Source organism: Pseudonaja textilis, chromosome 2, assembly GCF_049901715.1.
Source record: "Pseudonaja textilis isolate UNSWEBS1 chromosome 2, rPseTex1.2, whole genome shotgun sequence".
Classification (NCBI taxonomy): Eukaryota; Metazoa; Chordata; class Lepidosauria; order Squamata; family Elapidae; genus Pseudonaja; species Pseudonaja textilis.
Genome location: NC_141991.1, coordinates 41,916,994 through 41,942,219, shown reverse-complemented (window position 1 = coordinate 41,942,219; position 25,226 = coordinate 41,916,994). Strand labels below are relative to the sequence as shown.

General features: G+C 37.1%; 1 protein-coding gene across 2 annotated transcripts in view; it reads left to right on the top strand.

The window, feature by feature from the left end:
- SRGAP3 (SLIT-ROBO Rho GTPase activating protein 3) overlaps positions 1-25,226 on the top strand; it is a 205,899-nt gene that overhangs the window by 162,056 nt on the left and 18,617 nt on the right. The window contains exons 11-17 of one of the 2 annotated variants that reach the window (XM_026722710.2): positions 5,780-5,807; positions 9,095-9,197; positions 11,522-11,582; positions 13,050-13,127; positions 15,006-15,140; positions 17,990-18,095; positions 18,341-18,568. In XM_026722710.2, coding sequence (XP_026578495.2) covers positions 5,780-5,807; positions 9,095-9,197; positions 11,522-11,582; positions 13,050-13,127; positions 15,006-15,140; positions 17,990-18,095; positions 18,341-18,568 — 739 coding nt within the window. Of the gene's footprint in view, positions 1-5,779; positions 5,808-9,094; positions 9,198-10,912; positions 10,944-11,521; positions 11,583-13,049; positions 13,128-15,005; positions 15,141-17,989; positions 18,096-18,340; positions 18,569-25,226 lie in introns of both variants that reach the window. The other variant, XM_026722715.2, reaches the window with a different exon arrangement.

Sequence of the window (25,226 nt, the reverse complement as noted above, 5' to 3'; positions counted from 1 at the left end):
AAATTATGAACAGAATGTAGCTTTAATATTAGTTTAGAACTAATTTAGAACAATTGCTCTTAGATCAGGGGCATAATAATTTTACTCTGTTCATTCATTGGAAATACATTCAGTTCCTTGTCTAGTTCTGGTCATCATGCTTTAAGGAGTCATGTAAATTAGTTTATGCAACCAAAACAACAGTAATCTGGAAATTCCGTCAATGGGGAAGCCAGGTTCACTGAACAACTGTAGTGATTCACTTAACAGCTGTGGCAAAATAGGTCATCCAGTGGGGTGGAACTCACTTAACAACTGTCTTGCTTAGCAATGAACATTTTGGGCTTCATTTTGTTCATATGTTGGCTACTTGTACTGCAAGCAGCATCATGACTCCATTACTCTGCTAAACAAATAATTCCCTTAACACTGTTCAACTATTACAAAGTCTGCACTACTATTACGGTTAATCTTCTCATCACTCCCCTCCCACTTGTGATTGTAGGACTGTAACTTGGTCGCTTGTATCCTTACAATTTATATTGCCTGTTTCCTAGTATGATTTGATTGCTGATCATACCCTATGACTATCATTAAGTGTTGTACGTTATGATTCTTGATTCTTAACAAATGTATCTTTTCTTTTATGTATACTGAGAGTATTTACACAAAGACAAATTCCTTGTGTGTCCAATCTCACTTGGCCAATAAAGTATTCTGTTCTGTTCCATTCCATTCCATTCTATTGATTGTTGTTACTTGGATTTTTTTTCCTGAAGAGTCAAATATGGGTAACAATAGCAACTTGTTTATGCTTTCAGCTCTGTCTTTGAAATTTTATCCTTTGCCCTTGAAGTTGGTAATGTTCCAGAAAGGTACAGCTTTAAAGAGATCAAGGATTGCTACTTGCATATCTAGCTTCATGTGATTAAGCCTGTGTTTCATAGCAGCAGTGGTGAGGATTTCATTAGATATAATCAATCATAGTATATTGCCTTGGAATTCCGAGAGAGGCCTTCTGTAAAGATAGGCTTTTGATAAATGAGAGGCAGGCCTACAGTTAGTTTTATCTTGACCTATGTGGGTTTCTCCCATAGTTTAGACAAGTCCGATAACCTGCTAAGATTACAATACTAGTTAATGCATGATACAGCAGTTCTTAAGATCATGATGCGTCAATTAAAACTGCAAGCACTTGTCTTTTCACATCCTCATGAATCAAGATCTTCCTACTAGCCCAATATTCAATTGATTGTGGACTATTAATCTCTTGAATTACTGTAGTTTCTCTTTACTTTATTTCCTCATCACAGTTTAATGATGAACTAACTGTTCTAAATGAACAGTTTAATGTGTTTCTTAAAAAAACCACATTTACATTCCTTGAAGTTTTATTCCTTTGCTAAAAAGCATCCAAGGTTTTACCCATTTCTCTTTAAAGTTGACTGTAAGCTTTGATTTTCAGTTCCATCCTTTAGCATGTGTTCTGCTTGCTATCTATTTCGAAACCGCTTGCCTTTTTCTTTATGAAGCTCTTTGATGTAATTCTGGATTTGGCTTCTTTCTGAAATGACTCCACTTGATGGGTATTTCAGGCCATTGCTTGCTTGAGAAGTTTACATTAATGACAAGATGGAGATAAAGATAAAGAAAAATCTATTTTTGAATCAAGTTGTAAATAGGAATTAGATTGTGGTATTCATTATATTTCAATAGAGTTTTATTTATGTTTTACAGTTGTTCAATGCCATTCTTGACAAGTTTGGATTCCCTTTAATGACTGGTTGTACTAATTATATTACACAGATATCCTGGGTTTTAACAGTCATAAGTACTGAATAAAGGAATGTCTAAACAATGAGATATTTGTATAATAATAGTTATTCTTCTTTGTAATTGTTTAAGTTAATACATTTGTAATATTTCCTTCTAGTTTCTGAATTCATGTTAATCTACTTTTATTTTTTTAAATGTTCATTTAATAAGGCTGTGGAAAACTTCTATTGGATAATTTGATCTGGTGAGATTTTTAGCTGAAAGACCATATCAAAGCAGAGATAAATTTGCTTTATGTCATCTTGCAGCCTTGCCCAGAATTTCCAGAAACAGAGGCTGCTGCAAAAATACAGAACTCATTCTACCTAATGGAAATGCCAGTTGAGGGTATAAAGTGACAAAGCACCTTGTTAAAACAATTCATGGTGCTATTTTGCCTTGACAAAAACTATGTTGTCTCTACAGAACAAAGTTTCTCATTAAAGTAAATCCTTAACATTTCACCCGGGCTATCATTTAATCAAAATGTCTTTGCTTTTCCAGTGTAAGTGTAAATTTTATATAATATAATATGTAAATTAAAGAGACAGCATCCAAAAAATAAATATTTAGTACATCAGCTGTGTTCAAGATAGGCAAGGTTAAGTAACAGAATCTTGAAGTATGGAGTTCTTGGCATTGTCTGAGTACCTAAAACTTCACAATCCAGCCCTGAGCTAGAGCTAGCTTCTTCAGTAAGAATGATGAAATCCTATCAGAAATAACATCAAGGCAGGGTTATTTTGAGTTTCTTTCTCACTCTTTCCACTTTATTGGAACTCTTTTCTACTCCCTTAATACTTCATTGCTTCCTTCCTAATATCAGATCACATTCTTTTACATAATGTAGGACAGAACCATTGCAAGTATAATGATTAAGGTATAATGATGATGTGTAGTGAAGTGTGGTGTGTTTAAGTGTAGTGTAATTAAGATTAAGTGCAGTGCAATGTAGTGATTAAGACTAGAAGTAGCACCCTATGAAATGCATACGTCTATGGCACCCATATATAGTCCATCACCAGTTAAAGTCATTTTGTGATATTTTACTCAGAATAGTTGAAACTTAATGTCATGGTCTCCCCCCCACACACACACACACAAATTAAGGGTGGAAAAGGGACCAAGAGGCCTCTTGTAGACAATCTTTACTTTAGTCCCAACACTGAAAATAGTTAAAAAGTGTCTCAATATTTAATAATAAACTAGCTGTATTTGAGGCCATTTCTCAGACTGTTTGTGGGAAGTTTAAAGGTGAGAATGGGAGCAGGAGGTTTGAAATGGTGAATATCTCCCATCTTTACACATATGCTTCTCCAAATTAACAACAACCAAAACAGTGCCACTGAACTGAGTATTTTCCCATTGTTCCACTAGAAGAAGGGCTGGAATCTGAAAGCTAGTTGGGAAGCAAATTGCAGCTCTCCATCTAATGAAAGTTGCTCATAACTTCAGCGGAACAAAAAAAAAAAAAAAGCTTCAAAGTGTCATGATGATCATTGGGTGATTTTGAACCAATTCACTTGCTTTCAATGTAAACTATCTTAGTGGTATGAGGATATATGCCATGCTGAGTTTCTTGGGGGGTGGGGGGTAAAAAAGCAGAGATGTGAATGGGACAAACACACTTCAAACTCACAAACGAAGGCGAATTTACATGTCCCAGGATAATGTTGCAGGATCCAGTCTGGGTCAGTGACTGGGAGGTTTTGTCTTCCGAGCTTTCAGACTTGTGCTCCTGGAGCCCATCTTCAGGAAACTTCTCTCTAGGCTAGAGAGAGAATATGTTCTCCAGGAGCACAAGTTCTAGCCTAGAGAGAAGTTCCCTGAAGATGGGCTCCAGGATGAGTCCAAAAGCTCGGAAGACAAAGTCTCTGATCCCAGTGACCAACCCAGATTGGATCCTGTAACACTTAAAACTGTTGTGATTTGAAAAGGTTTATTTTGAATAATGATTTTGTTGGGACTTCCCCCCACTTGCCTACAATATCTCCACCACCACTCCCCTTCTACCCTTTTGGCCACTTTGCACAGCAGCAAAAGCACTGGGACTGAAGTAGAGGTCTAAGGCCATTAGCGGTCTCAGCCAGCCCCCAATGCTGCAGGGAGGGCCCCACAAACCATGCATCATGGCCAGCAACCCAAGTGCCACAATGCAAAGCCACTGCCACCCTATGTTTCACAGGTTCTGCTAACCTTTATTGTCTTCTTCCTCCAGTGGTTTAGTACTTGGCTTGATCCTATGCGAGGCAACTGTTTGCTGTGCCAGCCCTTCTTCTTGAGGCTGCTTATGCCATTCTCTAAATAGTATATGCTGTTTTCAGGAGGCTTTGGAAGGATGCAAAAGCTTTCTGAAGCATCACAGGGAGGCAGCACATGCTTTGGAGAAACATCCATTGGCCTCGGGAAAGAGACTTGGTGGCAGCTCCTTGCATAATGCCAGGCTTGGATGCACCTCAGCCAGTGGCACATCTAAGATGCCAAAGGCCTGCAGGAAGGGCAGGAAGACTGGCTAGAGCTTTGCACTCAGGTCATGGGATGACTGACATTGATGGTGGTGGTGGTGGGGGCTTGAGGTTGCACTACTCAGCAGCAGAGGCCTGGATGCGGGAGCAGTCAGCTGAGACAGGGCAGCCAATTGGCAGAGAAGTGGGGAGAAGACAGGTGCACAGGGGAAGTTGAAGAGGAAGCAAAGGTCTCAACCTTACCAAAGCTCAGGGCTGGGAGGGACCAAGCTAGGAATGGCTTGGATAAGGATGGGTCCTCACCTAGTGGCCAGTGACATTTGGTTAACAACTGCAGCCAGGACTGCTGGGATTCCTGTTAATAAACAACGAAGTCATGTGGTACCACACTTTACCTCCATGTGGCTTAGTGATGGAAATTCTGGTCATAATTTAAGGATTACCTTTAAAGAGTCCAGATTTGGTATATGGCATCTCCACTTAATCTTTCTAGAATTGATGGTGTCATTAGAGGATTCTGTACTAAACCAAATAGGCTTGTTTTCTGAAGGAAACATCCCAATCTGTTCTTAGGAAATTGTTATTTGGTGGCCAAATTACATACTATAGTAGATATGCAGCACCATACAAGTTTGTCTTCTAATTTATTTCTGCTGGAGGCATTGGGGAGACAATTACAGTGCACAGGGAAGGGAGGTCCCTGGTCCCCAATTCCAGCTTTCTGAAAAATAACTCCTTTGCACAGTTTGAAGCAACAGAAAAATGTTTCTATTAGCAACGCTTTTCTTTGGTTGGTAACCATGGAGGTCTCTGCGACATTTAAAGGATAAATGTCTCTTGCCCATGCACTGCAATTCCTCAAAAAACCCCTCACCTGTTTCTTAGACATTATTTTTAAAAAATAAAGAGAAGGCAAAACAGTTTGCAATATTGTTAGCATAGCATGAAAATTGACCTTGGAAAGAAATATTGGGAGGGTGGAATTAACATATAACATCAACTGTTGGGAGGGAAACTTACAAAGCTCTTAAATTTCAAGCTGTTTGGAATATATGTGAATGATAATGATGGGAACACTCTTTCTTTTGAAAAATATTACAGTAGTATATAAGAATAAAAAAACAGTTGAATAGATCATTAACAAAACAAGGCAATGAAAATACAAGAATTAAAATACCATTGATTTTTTAAAAGACCTTCAAAAATATGATCTAGGCATAGTTTTTATCCTGCAAAATGCTGATTGAAATATCTTTTCAGATTCTATGGACTCCTGCAGCTTTTGTTTTATTTTTTCCCCAAACTTGCCAACTTTAAAATTTGTGGCTTTCCTATGCTGGTTGGGGAATCCTGGGAGTTGAAGTGCACACACCTTAAACTTGCCAAGTTTCAAAAACACTGGGCTATAGGATTAATACTGATCCCCCCCCCAACAAAGTACTCCTATAGTAAGGCTGCAAAATAGTAATAGTAAATAGTAAGGCTGCAATTAACATTTGGTTTCTTTCCACCTTCCACAGGTGAAAGAGCTGAATGTGGAACAACTAGGTAAGTGGAACTCTTTGTGTTTTTATTTTATGCTGGTGATTAGTTGCTCCTCCTTCTATAACAGGGCTGTCAAACTCCTGGCCTGTGGGTTGGATGTGTCAAGTGCTGGCCACGCCCATGACTAGTTTAGTGAAGCGGGGGAGAAAGTCACGATACATCACGTGACGCCACCATGATGATGCAAGTTTGACACCCCTGTTCTATAAGGAGGACTGAACTATTTAAAATCCATCTGCTTCAAATTTATAAAAATCTTCCAAGCATGAGCTATAGGAGGGAGAAAACGGCAACTCTCCCCCTGCATGAGTAGCTTTCTTCTGGCTGCATTACTCAAATAGATTAATTAGAAGGACAACAAAACAGCCTCTTGTACTTGCTGCAGTGGCAAGTTCCAGCTGACTGGCTCTGAAATCACACAAGGCTCTGTCAGCAGACAGTACTGCAGAGGCTTCTTGGGTATATCAGCGTTTATTCAGCTACTTGTAATAGTGACCAGCATATTTAGTCAAACTGGAATTCTTTGTTAATATATGCTCAGGGACAAGTTACTAAAGCTGCCTGGAGTTACACTGAGTGAGATGGGAGGCTGTGTAAATTACATTTAACAAATAAAATTTAAAAATACATTTAAATCCCCAGATATGGGATTAATTTCCAGATCATGATATATGATGCTTTCTGAACCATTCTTTATAATAATAAAGAGGGTGAAAAATAGGCATTAGGAATAAGAATACATTTTGAATTCCCACAAGAAAGAAGAGCAAGGGAGGGGGAGAGAAGAAATTTAGAAAGAAAAAAAACAGCATACAAAAGTGAGCTGCTCTCAGAAATTGGAAGGACAGCAACTTATGATTCAGTTAAGTAGTGAAAGGTAATTTAGAAGCAGTTGGCTGTAGTGATAAAAAAGCAGTTATGAAAGAATTGAACGGGTTTCATAGAAGGTAAGCTACCCACAGCTGTTTTATGCATTTATGGCTGTGTAGTAATAGCTACTGCTAAATTAGGGATTGATTAGCTTACATTTTCATGCAAATATGCCAATAATGGGGAATCATTAGCTCAAATGATCATTTATATTTTCAGCTAAAGGAAAGATTTCCAAATTTCTTTGATCTACATAATACGTGGGCATAAAGAAGTAATCATTCAAGTAGAGAAAAGCTGTTTGTAGACCTAGCAGGTGGACTAATTCTAAATTTTCTCAGAGAAAAAGAGAAAAGAGAGAGAGGATAATAGTTAACCAAATATATATAGAAGAAGGTGCAAGGAAACATGTACAGACTCTTAAGTTTATAATGAATACAACAAGATATTTAATTTCCTGTATGTGGAAAACATACAGGAGGTACTCCAAGTATGTCAGTTATTTTGATTAAAATGTAAGGGAATTCAAATTTACCTAACTCATTTTGCCTAAACCGGAATTCTATTGTCTAAAAAGGCTGAACTCCAGCTAACCTCTTCTGGTGATGCTGAGAAGATCAAATGGATCCAATTAAATAATTTGGATATAATGGGAGAACAAACCCCAATCATCTTAGTTTGTTTCAGTTCCTATGAGTTGTTTCTCATAAGCACTGCTTCCCTATGCTTCCCTTCTCCAGGACTATTTCTACTGAAGCCCCAAGTGTTCACGGAGAATATATATATTTATTTTAATTTGATTTGTCAATCACTTACAAGATAATAGGTATAAGAGTAAACATAGTTATGAATACATGAAATGAATACATATAAGAAAAATAAAAGAAATATGATAGTTAATGTCTTATTATAAGTGAAGCCAGGTCTTGGACTGTGGTTTGCACATTTATTAATGTGCTTTTATGCTAACCAAATCAAAATGTTGAGTCAAGGTACCTGCCTAATCCCTAAGCAAAATACAGAGCACCAGCATACAGAGCCAACCAGCTACATGAAGATACTGAGGAATAGGGAAAAAAACAGCATTTATTTGGTGTTTTCTTGGGAGCCTTGAGTACTATATTCTTTAAAGGAGGTATAAAATCAACATAGAGAAAGAATAATAATTTCTGAGCCACAAATTAGATCAAAAGAGAGATTTACAGTATCTGAGCACCCTGAAGTGTAGTGTGATTTTTTCCCCCAAAGAAATTGAGTATGCTCTAGGCTCCTTAGTACTCTCTTATATGAAAACATGCTATAAGAAAAGGATAACCTAGCTTTAAAATCTTGCTTATTATCTTGGTTTCTTTTTGAACAATTTTTTAAGCTATAAAAATTCACTCCTGCTCCAAGATTTGAGGATAGTAAAATCAGTTTCTTTGTTATTGTTTGTCATGCTTCCCCTTCTCTTTAATATGCACAGCAATGACCAACTATTCAGAGCTGGTCATTCTGGCCCAGCCTTGTAGACTTATTCAAAGGTCTGTATGCTTTCTGCCAAGGAAGAAAGATACAAGCAAATGGCTCCAGAACTTCCAAATAAATGTAACTCTTCTTTTCAGATCAGTTTGCAATAATAAAGAAAAAGGAAGAACAATAGATTGTGAGGTCTGACTCCCAGTGCAGCAAAAGAACCAGAAAGAAATTTTAAAATAACAGTAAAACTTCATTGTTTAATGCACTGTGCAGGATTAGCAAAGAAATTTGAAACTGTTTTAATAATGGTAGAATAGCTAGCTTTTAGAAACCAGCTTCCTTCAAATGTGGAATTATTTTTCTAAATCTATGAGAATTCAGGATTATGAAGGGGTTGGTCAGTTCAAATTGTAGAGCAAGAGTCATTTTAATTGTATGAATGTGGATTTTTTTAAAATTCTGAGAGGCAATTAAAATAAACTGTTTTAATTTGTCAGAATGCACCAGGTCGGTCCTCTGTAGCGAAGGATAATAGTGGATTGAGAAAAGATGAAGTTTGTGTAAAAATTTTAAAAGCTAGGAACTTGGTGGTATAAGATCTTAGACTTTTTTCTGGGAAGAGAAGATTTGCCTTTACCTCCCAGCTTATTTTAAATATTGTTTTTTCCCCACTTAAAGTGAACTAGATTGTAAATAGAAGTTTCCCAATAGCAATATGTAAGCAATTTCCCGACCCTCTTCCGCCAAAGTAAGGAAGCTGGGTGTTGTATCCTTAAGATTCAGGGTTGCCCTTCATGTCTTTGGTATTTAAATGACATACTTTTGAAAAAGATATCAAGGTTCATGGAAGCAATGGGTTCACCTTCACAGAGGCTTCCCTGGGTCTCTGCAGTCTTGGAACTCTTTCCCTGCCATTGTATTCACACTGATGTTTTATGATTTCTTTTGTTCCATTTTCCCAGGCCCCCCTGTCTTCCCCCTAAACCACAGAAAATGAGGAGACCTAGGCCTCTCTCAGTCTATAATCATAAACTCTTTAACGGCAATATGGAAACATTCATTAAGGTATTGACTGTTTAACAGTAAGAGTCTGTGAACACTGTGGATGTAATGGTAGCATTTTCCTCTTCTAACCACTGACCTGTTTCCTTTCCTTGGACCTGGCCTTTCCCATGCACTGCACATCACACCATGAAAATGGTTGGTATGCTATCTCTTTCTCTCTCTCAGGGACCAAGTCTGCTGGTGCCACACTCGAACTTGCAAGGGACACACTTCACTCTTGGAGTTCTCTATTTTTGTTTATGCAAAGGGAAGGTAATAAGAAAGATTTTGCTGGAACAAAATGTTAGGGTAGCATCCTTTGTTCCTGCCAGCAGGCTAATTTGTAGCCTATCATATTTTGTTACTACAGGCTGGACTATCCTGGTTCTTCGAAGCTTGGGGTTTATACAGACATCCTGAAATTTAAATGTAGCATGATTTCCTCTCTTAGAAAAATATTTCCTGCAAATCAAAGTTAAAATAAAAAGTGGCGTTTATATGAATTCTTGGGTTTTATTCAGTATTTAACCAAATTTGTATATCTGCTGTTCAGGTAGCTTATCCAGGCAACTCCTAAAGCAAATATAAAATTTAAACTACAACAGTAATTGGTTAAGAAATACCGTGATAATTAAAACTTACCTATAAAATGAGTATTAGATCATAAAATATAAACTGTTTTAAAGATCTACATTAACAACTAAGTCTTCATCTGGTGCTGGGAAAGGGGTGCCACAGGAACCTTTACAGAAGTGGTCCTTCATCTAATTTTTATCTCATTTAGCAAAAATATAGTGAAATATAATGCTAACTTTTAACTTCCAATACTCCAGAGGGAACCTGATAGGGATCCAAATTCTCAAAGCATAATAACTGAGACTATTGGTCTCAATTGCTTTATTGTCTCCTTAGATTTGCTAAAATTCAGGAATACTACACAATTCAGGAAGAGGTCCAATCTTACCCATTTACTTACAACCAGTAGCCACTAAGTTGAACAGAAAGAATCAAGCAAAATGAAGGGGGATTGATCTTTTGGTTTTTTTAAAAAAAAACGCAGATGATTAAATACCATAACTCAGTCTTGCCACAATGGCATTGCCTGGTTTGCTTCCAATAGAAGTGCCACAATGGGAATATGTCTTGGAACTGCAAATAGTACTCAAAATAATTTGGACAACCTCCAGCTTTTTCTTTCAAAAAAAGTGAATAACCTGCAGCCCATAAAGTAAAAAAGGTAAAACTACAACTTTAAATACTTTTAATATTGAAATTAAGATCAAAACCAAAAAATAAAAACATTTGCACATGCAAGGAAGTCAAGACAGCCTAACAAAAAAAAAAAAGGTGGGGGAAAGCATTTTAAGAAATGCAGAATACTAAAGCAACATTGAACTCTGCCCATATTCCCCAGAATGCAAAGGACAAGAATTTTGGGTTTTACCAAGAGAGCTATTTAAATAAAATCCACTGGGCGATGGAAGTGTAGGAAAGAACTCCATGTGGGAAAATGGAAAATGGCAAGAAGAGTCTGAGAGTCTATTGCCAAAACAGAGTAATTGCATACCAAGCAGTTCTATGGGTGTTGGACAGAGCCTGAACTACTGTAGTTCTTTCTAAGCTGCCATTGCATTTGAGCTTTCATAGCCTCTGGAAAATATGCTTACCCTAACTGTTCTTACTCTTGCTTAACCTTTTCTTTTCTCCCCTACTTTGCTGCTTTATTTGCTTATCAGAGGAAGAAGGAATGCTCGAACAAGAAATCAGGTACTGACTAGAGGCCCCCTATCTAGAAAAAATATGTGTGTTATTTATTGTAAGAATTTGTTATCATTCAAGGGCCTATTTAAAAGATCCCTTCTTTGAAGGAAAAAGAAGAATGAATACAAAAGCCAACATTCACAAGAGGATAACTTTCCCAAACACACTCATACATATAGATAAATATACAAGGTTCTGCAGAGCTCTTAAAAACTGGTTTTATGGAAAAATAAAAATGCTGGCAGATTTAATCTGTTAAATGGGAAGCATTCGTGTAGCTTAGCCAAGGTTTGCTCTGGCTCATAGCTTTGATCCAGATACCTCAATTTGAAAATTAAGATTAGGTTTCTTGAGAACATTGCTGAATTAACTTTCTTACAGTGGACAGTATAAAGGATGTGCAGATTACTGTTTGAAAGCTTATGTATTTTAATTTCTTGCTAACTTGGTGACTGAACTAACAGAGCTTATTTTTCAACCTGCAATTTTGCTTGAGTGTGATTCATGAAACCCTGTTCTCATCAGATCAATATACCCAAATCAATATATTCATTTATTTTAAAAAATGCTATTTCTTTCCCAAGGATTCGGGACAGGCCATTCCACTTGTGGTTGAAAGTTGCATTCGTTATATTAATTTATATGGTAAGTTGAATTGCTCCCCTTCACATTGGCCTCAAGATTTTCTTTTAAGGTTTCCAGCACAAGAATGTGTCTCCACTAAAATGCAAAATGATATGTCAGCTTATTTGACTAATTACATGGGACTCAGCCATTGTTGTATTTAACTAAATGCTTGTCTTAACCAAAAAACAAAATACATTCTGAATGACAAATAGTTGGATATGGAATTATGTTCATTGACCAAATTATTTGCCTGGACACTTTTGACTGAAATCCAGTGAACTATTCCTCCTCTCTCCACTGCTGATGACTGATTTTTTTTTCTCATTTTGTTCTAGTATGAGCTAGGCAGTAACAGGGTTTAGGTCAGTAATAATGAATTTTTTAAGCTTGGTGTGTCAAAAATTCAGAAAAAGCTTAACTTCACTCTATTGACATGTTGTCATCTCCCCCCCAAAACATAAACAATTCATAACAAAGAATCACTTTGGATAGTAATATGCACGCCACATAAGAACAGGAAAGCATGCCCTGTTCTTGTGCTCTTTGGAGGCTCCAGAGGCTGTGAGAGAGCCTATCATATTCTTGTTACAGCCTTTGGAACCTCCAAAAATCCATGATAATTTTCTACCCTTTTGAGAAGCTGGCCAAGAATGTGGTGCAGCCTCTGGAGCTTCCAAAAAATCATACAAGAACATTCTTGCACAATTTTCAGAGGCTCCAAAGGCTGCGTGAGAGCAAAGTCCTCTTGTACAACTTCCAGGTGGTCTGGAAGCTACACAAGCGTACACAAAACTCTAATGCAGCCTCTAAGTGTGTCACCACAAATGATATGACATGTCACTTGTGACACTCATGTCATAAGTTCACCATCACTGCTTTAGGCTATATTGGGCTTACTTAAAGTCTCATCTGTTACTATAAATTCTTCTCTCCTTCTCTCCATGAACGAACTAAATCAGCAAAAGGTTGCACTGAAGCTGTAGTACAAGGGTCTTCAAACTTGGCAAGTTTAAGAATTGTGGACTTCAACTCCCAGAATTCCTCTGCTAACATGGTTGGAGGAGGAATTCTGGGAGTTGAAGGCCACAGATCTTAAAGCTGTCAAGTTTGAAGACCCCCACTGTAGCAGAATAGGCAGAGTTATAGTCAATTGTTTCCATGCTAGAGTTTGCAGAGGAATTCTGGTTTTCTTTCTTTCAAGGCAAGAGAATTCTAAATCAGATTTGACCACCTAAGCCTTCTCCATCATCTTCTCCAGTTAATCTTATCTGCTTGAACATATCAAAACAAATTGCATTCGTAGGATTACAGGGAATTCAATGATTTATTTATAGATATATGAGCAAGAAGATTACATGTAAAAATGGTAAAATATAGTAAATATATATAGGGAGACCTAAATGTGAAGGTAGCTAAAAAGATTGGGAATTGATTCCAAATAGTTTACTAAGCTTTCTTTTGAAAATATATATTTGTTCACTTCAGGTTTACAACAACAGGGTATTTTTAGAGTTCCTGGATCTCAGGTTGAAGTCAATGATATCAAAAACTCATTTGAAAGAGGTATGTAATTAGTTGGTCATTCTTATAAAGTGATTTGCTGTTGTTTTATTTTACATGCACTTATTAGAATACATATACTTTCTGAATTCTGTCTCTGCCTTCTCCATATGTGATCAGAGACATAAGCCACTTCTTTTGAGCTTCCTCCATCCCATAGTTATCATTGTCTATGGAGATCATGCATCCAGATCATGGTTGCCCAAAGGTGCTTTTTCAAAGGACAGTTACACTTTGTTTTTCCTTGAAGACATTTCACTTCTCATCCAAGAAACTTTTTCAGTTCAGAAGAACTTCTTGGATGAGAAGCGAAACATCTTCATGGAAAAACAAAGTCCAGTTGTCCTTTGAAAAAGCACCTTGGGATGTAGTTAGCATTGTTTTATAATCATTTGGGATGTGCTACAAGATTTTGCTATACTGCTTCATAAAACTAAAGAATTATATATATTTTGACCATTCTTTATTAAACACAGAATTATATCACAAATCATATTAGGAGATATGATTGACTGTGAATTTTTGCATGCAGATGATGCAATCTCATTGGCTAAAAATTCAAATACTTTGCAATTAATATTAGATTTCTTATATGAGTCATGAGTATGAATCTGAAGTTTAATATAGCAAAATCAAAATAGAAACATTAGAAAAATAAATGAATTTGTGTACCTTGATAGAAAGTTGATTAAAGATGGAAAAATCTTTGGAGGATTATTAAGACATACAAATGTTGATAGAAAGTTCAGGGGCAATGAAGTCTATGACAAGGGAGAACTTTTGGTTGGAAGGGCATGATTCTTACCACTTTTATCACATAGAAGTAAGAGACGGTTATATTGAACGCAGTGGAATGGCATACTTATGTGCATAATGAAATGAGAAAAAATAAGGTCAAGAATGAATGGATGCTGAATGAATGTGGAATCAACACAAAAATGAGTGAGCGACCACTATGAGAGAAATACACTGAAGGGATTAAGTCACATAAAGACAAAGAATGAAGGTGGAATTGCAGAGCAAACACATGACGAAAAGTGAGGAAGATTGAAAAAATCATAGTTGAGCATAGTTGATGAATTCTCAAAAAGAAAAATGGTGAAAGGTTTAAAGAAGAAAAGACAGTGTATACATTGGTATCTGGATGCAGAAGAAATAGATGATTTGCAAGGTTGGAGGAGAAAAGTATAATAAACGGTGTTTATGGGAATTTTTTCCATTTCTTACTTGTACTGATTTCTTTTTTCATGTGTGCTTTCTATATTTTATTTTTATTTATTTATTTGATTTGTCAATTTCTTACAAGATAATAGGTATAAGTAAAAACATAGTTATGAATACATGGATACATATAAGAAAAATAAAAGAAACAATAGGACAGGGATGGTAGGCATGTTGGTGCGCTTATGCACGCCCCCTACAGACCTCTTAGGAAAGGGGTGAGGTCAATAGTAGACAGTCTAAGGTTAAAGTTTTTGGGGTTTGGGGAAGAAACCAGAGTCAGGTAGAGTATTCCAGACATTGACCACTCTGTTGTTGAAGTTGTATTTCCTGCAATCAAGTTTGGTGTGGTTAACCTTGAGTTTGTATCTATTGTGTGCTCTTGTATTGTTATGGTTGAAGCTGAAGTATTCATTGACAGGTACCCTGAAAGCCTATAGAGTGACGTGTTTGCATGTACACATTATTATCCTACATTATAGCATTATAGTTTGGCAGGATTATGATGATAATATGATGACAAGTACAGCAACAGGGAAGAGTTATTCAAGGAAGCTGATTTCCTAATTTTTGTAACAACTTTTTGTTACTATGGTGTGTTGTGTTTTCTGTATAATCTAGAATTGAAATCTAATGTTATAAATAAACCTTTTATCTCAGGAGAAGACCCCCTTGCTGATGATCAAAATGAACGTGATATTAATTCTGTTGCTGGGGTCTTAAAATTGTATTTCCGGGGACTGGAAAATCCACTCTTTCCTAAGGAAAGGTTTCAGGATTTGATATCTACTATAAGTAAGTAATTGATAATAGGTCAGTTTCTTGATTTTTGCATATTATTGTCATGGGGTGGTAAAGATGCTTATGATTTATAGCTTTGCATTATTGCCAACCTAGCTTCTATAGTTTGTTGCATAAAAAGTGGTTATAAACATGGCTAAGAGTAATGTGCGGTATGACCAAAAAACCAATTTTAATACTAATCTAAGCTGAATGACTTGGCAGAATATTGTGTTATGTATATTGCAGAGTGTTTGCATATCTGTATTGGCTATGTAATTTATAATGTATTGTGTAGTTGAGAATGCAGCTCCCCTTTCTGTTTTCTTTACTAAAAGCAAGAAGCTAAAATATCCTTTCAATAGTAAAAAAAAATGGGGATTTTATAAAAACTGCATTCTCATAAGCAATATCAGCAACATAAATGAATATTCAAGGACCAATTTAATTGCATTGTAGTGTTCCATATTGTTTTTAAGTCATATTTGTAACATCTCATTTATATTACCTTGTCGATTACTCTGTTCATATATATTGTGGAAACAAGTTTACAAATAAAATGAAACTTGACCTTTCTCATATTAAATTTATTTTTTCTTTTGTTTAGACTTTTTATTAATACAGAAATTTTTTATGAACAGTAAGGCCTCTAGGAAAAAGCATACTTGAACTAATCTACAATCTCATTTAACTGTCCTCCTACTTGCAATTTATTTTGCACACTCCATTGGTTGTAGTTTGGGGAATTCATCCTTATTAAAGAGGAACATTTCTCTTGCTCACTTTCTGAATCTTAATCCTGCACTGTTTTTATCTAGTGATGATAAAGGTTACACATGAGGTTTAAGGTTTGCTTACTCTTCTTAATCCTTCCTTCAGTTGTATATTGCAGGGGTCTCCAACTTTGGCAACTTTAAGACTTGCGGATTTCAACTCCCAGAATTCCTCAGCCAGGAATTCTGGGAGTTGAAATCCGCAAGTCTTAAAGTTGCCAAAGTTGGAGACCCCTGGTATATTGTATAGTAGAAGATCGTCAAACAGGTGTTGATTTTTTTTTAAGCTACTATATTATTTACTTTGTCAGCAATGTCACGTGGTGATGTAATAGATGCCTTTGGTTGGGGATGGTCGCGTGATGCAGCATTGAAGTAATGATCTCCTTTCTATGGTTAAGATGTTCATTGTTGTGTTGGATCAACTGAGTATTCCATCCAGCACAGAATTAAAGAACCTGAAAGCAATATTAGATTTAAAAATACACTAATCACAAGGGCAATACTATAAAATAAACCTGGAGAACATTATCCTTCTGGCAAGATGCAACAGGCAATTTCTGCAGAAATATTAGAGAGACAAAAGAAATTTATAAGCACACAAATAATTTAAATAGAAATGATGGATCAACTGTTATCCTACTGCAGTTAGCAATTATTTGTGGCATACTGCTTCACTGAACATAAGCAGTATATAAAGACGTGACAGCTATTATTGCATTCAGTTTTAGATATACTCTGGAGAACCTAACAATAAGGCTACTGAAACTTCAGTATACATTCATTGTCTCACAAGGCAATCTCGTAAGTCATTTCACCAATCACTTGCAGCAGTGAAACCTATCTGCTGTGATTAAATGACTAGATGGCTTTTATTCATTACAATTCCTGTCATACTTTCTAAATTTTTGCAAGTTCCTTACCTATGGAGATACTTATGATTTATTCATGCATGTTACAAAGGAAAATAAATATTCCAAAAATTGGGAAGGGAAGGAAAACCAACTCACCCTCATTCCAAATTTGAAAGTACTACTTCCACAAAAATACATTTTGAATTGTGCAGATGCTTTGATTTATTTCTATGCTGCAGGCCGTTTTCACAGTTCTACTGATTAAGTAAAATCTTTAAAAAGCTCCTTTTCTGCTTCTAAAAATTCCATACACACAACACCAAAAGTTCTGTGTATAGGTGACTGAGCTATCAAGACTTTGCATCCTGTCTTGCTAAGTCCTATTAGGAGAATTTATACACAAATCTTGAAGAAATGGTACACTATGCTTAACCCTTGTTTACAAACAAGTAAATATATAAATTTTAAAAAGAGAGAGAATAAGTGTATTGTTCAAACAAAATGGCTGATGAATTTTGAGAGTGAAGTCCACACACTTTATAATTGCAGAGTGTTGGGAAACACTGCTTTAAAGTACATCAAAACCCCAAAATCTAAAAGCTGGTTGTAAACAACAATTGCTGAACCAATTTATTTTGTATCTGGCAGGTATGATTCCCTTAGATCAGGTGCTTTTATGCCATTTTGTCGTAACATATAGACTTATATTATATACCATTTCATAGTGCTTTGCAGCCCTCTCTAAGTGGTTTACAGAGTCAGTATATTGCCCCCAGCAATCTGGCTTCTCATTTTATTAACCTTGGAAGGATGGAAGATTCAGTCAACCTTGAGCCAGTGAGACTACTGAACTACTGGCAGTCGGCAGAGTTAGCCTGCAATACTTTATTCTATATGTAATAATGTGGTGAATCTCTTCTCAGTTTTACTTTTGGATTACTATGTCTTTATTTGACAGTTTTCAGATATTTCCTACTTGTTTGAGAAAGGGCAACTTGGTGTGCAAAGAGAAGTGCCTATACCACAGAAAAGCAGATTGTTTTGGGAGGTTGACTCCCAAGTTGTTTGTCTTTGATTGTGTCTGAAAGAAACCCAGTCAACTGTTTGACTTGTTCTGGTATCGTTTTTGTTACTGTGAACTGCTTCCAGTTAAGGGTACATAGACAAATATCGGGATGCACGTACAAATAAATAAATGAGAGGTTGAATCTGAACACATTTCATTTTTATGTTACAGAAATTGAAAACCCTGCCGAAAGAGTGCACCAGATCCAGCAAATCATTATCACCTTGCCACGAGCTGTCATCATTGTAATGAGATACCTCTTTGCTTTCCTTAACCAGTGAGCATTTACTTTAACTATTTACTTTGAAGCAGCTGTAAATAGCCTTCCCTGGTCAATATTCTTCCCTTTTTCAGTGTTCTCTTTTTCCTCAATCCTAGCACTGGGCAAAAGGGAGAGGTGTCCCTTGACCATCATTACTTGTAATTATTGCCTTTTGCCCAGCTGGAGGAAACGCCTGTACAGCATTATATGTGTAATACTTGAAGCTTGGTGTGGTAGCTGTGGGTTACTTATATTTGCAGCTTGTCGCAATACAGTGATGAGAACATGATGGATCCCTACAATCTAGCCATCTGCTTCGGACCAACTTTGATGCATATTCCAGATGGGCAGGATCCAGTGTCCTGCCAGGCTCATGTCAATGAGGTCATCAAAACCATCATAATCAATCATGAGGCCATCTTCCCTACCCTCAGGGAACTCGAAGGACCTGTTTATGAAAAATGCATGACTGGTGGGGAAGAGTACTGGTAAGAAACTTAGGAATTAAATATGTGCCTTTAGTATCTTAAGAAGGCTAGGAATTTCTTCTCTTCAAAGTGTGGGATGCTTATTTCAGGTGTTCTTAATTTAAATAGTAAGTTGATGCACGGTTATTTCTCTGCCCAGACTGGAATGGATTGTTGTGCACATATGAACTGTAAGGAATAATTATTTTTGTTTCTAAATCTCTTGAGTTGCCTAGGAAGATTTCAAATAATGTTGTGCTAATGGAGTGTAGGAATCAATGGGAAGTTAAGAGCCTAATTCATTTTCAGGTCTTTTGAGAACATAAATAGAGATTGCTTGGAACCAGTTTCACTCAATCCAACGTTCTTCTTTCCATAGGGGAAACCCAAATTCCTTTTTTTAAAAGCCCATAATCAGGGCATGGGTTGGATCTATTAACCCCTTACTACCTTTGTTCTCAATCAATTGATATTAGTTTATGTTCTCCAAATGTGGAGTTCTGTCTTATTTTTGAAGAAGCTACCAATCTCTTGCCACCTTTTTTGTTTCAATGATTTTGCTTTTTAGTACTTGTAATATTGATTTCAGCATGAAGAAATACAGTAATCCAAATATATAAACATACAATATATATATATATATATAATATATATAAAATATATAAAGGGGGCATGCAAAAGCGCACCAACGTGCCTACCATCCCTGTCCTATTGTTTCTTTTTATTTTTCTTATATGTATCCATTTCATGTATTCATAACTATGTTTATACTTATACTTGTTATCTTATAATTGCTTGACAAATAAAATAAATAAATTCATCTATCAAGAGTTGTAATCTTTAGCACATATTTTATTAATTTGGGACATATTTTGATACATTAGTAAGATTTGTTTAGACAAAAGTGACAAGACTTTTCAGGCTAAAAACCACACTTTCTCCTTGTGTCCACACTCTGGTGAGGCTTTGGACACCACAGTAGGGTTGCTGGGAGTAATAGGTCAGCCATGTGTTTCCTAACTCTAGTTTGGATAGAATAAACATAATCTTATATCCAGTAACTGGAGTCATCTTTTCCATCAACTTTACATTATTTTGAACAAAAGTTACTATTTAAAGATTGGCTATATGATACTTTCTCCTTAGATGAGATTAGGTCTTTCTTTAGTCTCTGTTGATTATAGCTGCCACAACTCTTACTGATTGCAGTTCATGAGAGTTGAAGTCCGAAACTTATAGAATGCACCAGGTTGCCAAGAGATGGGTTAGATTTTAATTATTGGGTACATCATGAAGGCATTGCATTAGAGCAAACAGTGAAGGTTCTTAAAAGCATTTATTTTGTTTATTTTACAGTTCACTTTTGTTTAACAGTTCATTGTCTTGATGAGCTTAGCAATTACACTAAACTGATAATTATTCCCAAAGCTAACAATTAAATCCTATACACATCTACTCAGAGCTAAGTCCAGTTCACTTCAGTGGGATTTGCTCCCAGGTAAATCTATATGAATGAAACAATGTTGATGGAAAAAAATGAAAAAGAACTGAAACTATTTTAAATCACAGTGAAGATAAGACCAACACCTCTTCTATGTTGTTGATAATAAAACTGTGTAAATTTGTCCATGAAGTCATAAGGAGTTGACCATGACTTGAAGGAAGCTACATGTAGCTGCCAACTGTTTCAGGTTCAATAGGTTTCCAGCAGTTTTTCATGTAATCTTCTACATGGTCTTTGCCCCACTATCTGGGGCAACTATCTGGGACACTTCGCTCCAGCCCTGGACTCCTCTTTTCTGGTTTGTACAGCAGCGGAGAACTTAAGATAGCTGCTGATCTGGAAAAGAAAGGCAATCCTAACTGGTGACAGAAGCCACTTAAGATGGTAGTAAAACTTTGTGTGAAAAAGCACAAAGTAGTCTTTTCTTAAAACAATTGTTAGCAGGAATGGGAACAAATAACAGCAGGAGCAGATGGTGATGATAGCAATGACAGTTCATCTCATGCTGTCTAGCTCCTACTTTCCAGGCACCAATGCATTCTTAATAGGCTTTTGTGACAGACTAAAATCTAAGGAACAGATCAATGAATGTCTGTTTCCATTAGATCTGTTATATAAAATGGGACAAAGTCCACAAAGACTGTGTTTCCTATTATGTCAGCTTAAAATTTATTCTCAAACACGAAACAGATGTTCCCATCCTGCTAAGGTGGGGATATGGCTAGCAGGCAATAGCTATGTCAGTTTCTTGGCATGGTCCCATTAATTGATAATCAGTCTCCTGCTACATAATTAGTACTTTAGTTGTGGATAATGGGAGAATGTAGAGTTATGCCTTCAATCCTAATTTTCATTCCTTGAACAAATACATTCGACATATTGCCATGAGACAGAAATATGTAAACAAAGGATAAACAAGTTCCACCAAAATTAATATAGACTTTTGTTTGAATCAGTACTTGTACTTTTAAAGAACTCTTTTTAATCACTGCACAAAATACAAGACAATAAGAAATCAGGGTCTAGGACAACTTGCAATGGCCAACTTGTCATGGTCATATCACTAGAGCCAACCTGCCGTGGCCATCTCATCACAGTCATCTTGTCACAGCCAATTTGCCATGGAACAACTTGCCGTGGCTAACTCACCGTGGGACAACTCACCCTGGACAATTTCATGCAGGATGACTGAACATGATAAATGCTGTCCACCACTATTTGTTTTGATATTATTTCCATTTTTTTCAATAGAATTAATGTTGAAGAAATAATGGCAGATAACATTTATTGTGTTGAATTATCCACATGGAATTGTTCCTTGGCAAGATGGCCATGGTGGTTTGGCTGTGGTGAAATAGCTGTGGCGAGATGGCCATGATGGGATGGCCGTGGCAACTTGTTCCTTTCCATAGTAACCAGGCCCAGTTCTACCACAAGATGAGGGAAACTCTTTAATTCACTTGGAGCAGAACAAGTAAACGGATGCCTGTCCTTTACTATCCATAACTGTTTAATGAAGGGCTCTTACTAATCACTTTGAACTGGAGTACATTGCAACAGCCCTTTTCTTCATGATCAAAACTGTCATTGTATAGATGTTGCCATCAGGTGCCACTACTGTCAGACATCACTCAACTTTTATGCATGTGCTTATTTCTGAGAAAGAACTGTATATTTTTCCAACAAGGCATTCAGCTTGCCAGAGTTGGGGAGAAAAATTTAAAATATTTTCCTTCCATGGGAGCTAAATCATGACAGCACAAACAGTGGCTTAGGACTGTTTAGCATTTTCAGAACTCACCTAACTATGCCAATGTTTGTGTCATTTTTCTAGTGAGGCATAATGGGTAAGATATTTGGCTACTGGTAGTGCCATTGAAGTTGTTGCTGTGTTGTTACAATGAAAACTGCTTAATTGGGCTCTTCTTACTATGTGGAGAAAGAATGATAGGAGGAGCAGTAAACAGCAAGATATTAAACAATGCAGATACAGTAGAAGCAGAAATGTAGCAGATTTGCTGAAGATAAAATTGTATTGCAAACTAATCCTAATAGGATTCATGTTCATCCAAGTTATTCTCTCTCTCTCTCCCTCTCCCTCTCCTTCTCTCTCTGTCTCTCTCTCTCTCTCTCTGTGTGTGTGTATATATATATATATGTGTGTGTGTGTATATATATATATATGTGTGTGTGTGTGTGTGTGTGTGTGTGTGTGTGTGTATATATATATACGCACGCACGCACGCAGGCACACGCCATTCAGCTTTGTTTGGGTATTTTCCCACATCATTGTAGTTGTGCTTTTAAAGTTGTAGCAATGTTTCGGCAGAATCTCATCTGCCATCATCAGGCTTCTGTATAGTGTTCATCTGTGAGTCAGGCTTTTACAGTGGATTCAGATTTAAATTTGGGGCAGCCTATTGCTGTGCCAGAATGGTTTTTTTCTTCATCCTGATTGGTTGGGAGTCTTAGTCTGTGTTTATTGGTCTTGGAGTTTGCTGTGTTCTGCTTGATTGGTGTTTCTAATATCTTCTGTCTGTTTTTTGGCTCTTTTTGTATCTTGATTGGCTGGCAACATTGTGTTACTTTATTGGAGGCCTTTAGTGCAGCTTGGCTCCGGGTAAATGGACGGCTATCATTAGTTAGGAAGCTAGATTTCATCTGGGTGCCTGGTTGGGGTGTGTTTGAGCTGGAGGTAGCAGGGGGGATCTGTCTGTGCCCAGGTGTTTGCCTGGCTTGTGGTGTGGAGATGTTTTTGTTTGTGAGTGCAGGCTTCCAAATGATTGACAGTCTGGTGGAATCATCTCTTCTATTCATGCTTTCTGATCTTTTTTCAATCTCTATGGCTTCTCTGATGATTCTGTGGCTGGGGTTTTCTATAGTGGCTAGGGTTTTGGTGCCACTGAAGCTGATGCTATGACCTGTGGCTTCCATGTGTTGGACTAGTGAGGAAGTGTGTTCCAGCTTTTTGACTGCATTTTTGTGTTCATCCAGGCAGGTACTTATTCTTCTATTGGTCTGTCCAATGTATGTGGCCGGGCATGATGCACAGGGGACTTCGTATATGCCTTGGTTTTCCAGGTCAATTTTATCTTTGGGGTTTCTAAGGATGGCTGCTATTTTTCTGTCTGTTTTGAAGGCAATCTTGATGTGATGTCTGTGCAGTATCTTACTAATTTTGTCTGTAGTACCTCTTATGTAGAGCAGGACAGCTGTTCCATAGGTCTGTTCATCTTCTGGGTCTCTATTATGTCTCAGTGTGTTTTTGTGGATCAAGCCAGTGATTTTGCTTTTGTGGAAGCCGTTGGCTGTCAGTACTTTAGTCAGGGTGCATAGTTCAGTCTTAATGTGTGTCTTATCTGCCAGGCGTTTGGTTCTAGTAATTGGTGTTTTAGCCACGGAGTTTATCCGTGCTGGGTGGTGGTGGGATTGGGCGTTGAGGTAGCGGTTAGTGTGTGTTTTCTTCTGGTATACAGTGTGTCCTAGTGTGCCATCTGTGTTTTTGTAGATTAGTACATCTAGGAATGGTAGTTGTTTGTTTGTTTCTGTTTCCATGGTGAACTTGATTTTGGGGTGTGTGCTGTTTAGGTGTGTTAGGAAATTGTTTAGGTTTTCTTTTCCATGGGGCCAAATCACAAATGTGTCATCGATGTATCTTAACCATAGTTTGGGTTTGTGGATAGCATTGGCCAGGGCTCTGGATTCAAATTCTTCCATGAACAGGTTTGCAATGACGGGTGACAGTGGTGATCCCATAGGGGCTCCTTCAATTTGTTTGTATCTTTGTCCTTTGTATATGAAATATGTGTTGGTTAAGCAGTGTTCTGTTAGTTCCATGAGGTGTTTAGCTGGTTGGTATTTATTTTTGATGATTTCAAGGGTCTCTTTTATCGGGACTTGAGTGAATAGTGAAACCACGTTGAAACTTACAAACAGATCTTCTTGCTCCACATGTAGATCTTTGATCATTTCCAAGAAGTGGTATGAGTTTTGTACAGGTGAAGCTGCTGTTTCAGCATGGGGCTGTACCTATTTTGCTAAGTGTTTAGCTAGGTTTTGTAGTGGTGCTCCTCTAGAGCTGACTATGGGTCTGAGAAGTATGCCTTCTTTGTGTATTTTTGGGAGGCCATATAGTTTGGGGCATCTGGAAGATTTTTCTCTTGGGATGATCGTCTGTTGGATGTCTTTGCTCATGTGGCTGGTTATAATTTTCTTCTTGGTTAATTTTTCCAGGTATGTGGTTGGGTCTGTGTTTATGGGTTTGTATGTGGAGTCTTGGAGTAGGTCTGTCAATTTTGTTTCATAGTCTTTTCTGTCCATTACTACTGTGTCTGCTGGGAGTATGATTATGCTGTTATCTCTTTTCAGGGTTTGTAGCACTTTAATTTCTTCTTTCTGCAAGTTGCTTTTGGGTGGTTTGCTTGTGCATAGGATGTTGGTAACTTGGTGTCTTATTCTATCAGCTTCATCTGTATTTAATTTGGTTAAGCTGGATTCTACTGCACATATGATGGATTCTGTGGGGATTCTTTTGGGTGCTATAGCATAATTGAATCCTTTGGTTAGGACATCTGTTTCTGATTTGGTGAGTTCTCTGTTGGAAACATTGTATACTAATTGTTTCAGGTGTTGTTGTGAGTTGTTGGGGGTTTTCTTGTCATGTTCTAATTTCTTTAATTTTTTCAAGAGTTTATCATTTTTGTAAGTGGTTTCAGATTCAGCTCTCCAAGTTGTAAGTTGGAAATTAAAAGAGCAGGAATACTATGTGACCTCCAATTCCTATGCAGCTGCAGAGACAACAATACAACACCAACCTGCTTCAAATTAACATTTCATCAAAGCACAGCAGCCACTGAACGTATCCTGAAAAGAACTGAAATGGCTCTACTAAGGAAGGAGCTCCACAGTAAGAGATTCCAATTAGATCAGTTAAACAAAGATTTGCTAGCACTACACCTGGAACTGAGCAGCAAAATCCACCCTGTACTTCGGGACAAGATAAAACAACTTACAACTTGGAGAGCCGAAGAAACACCAATCAAGCAGAACACAGCAAACTCCAAGACCAATAAACACAGACCAAGACTCCCAACCAATCAGGGTGAAGAAAAAACCATTCCTGCACAGCAATAGGCTGCCCCAAATTTAAATCTGAAACCACTGTAAAAGTCTGAC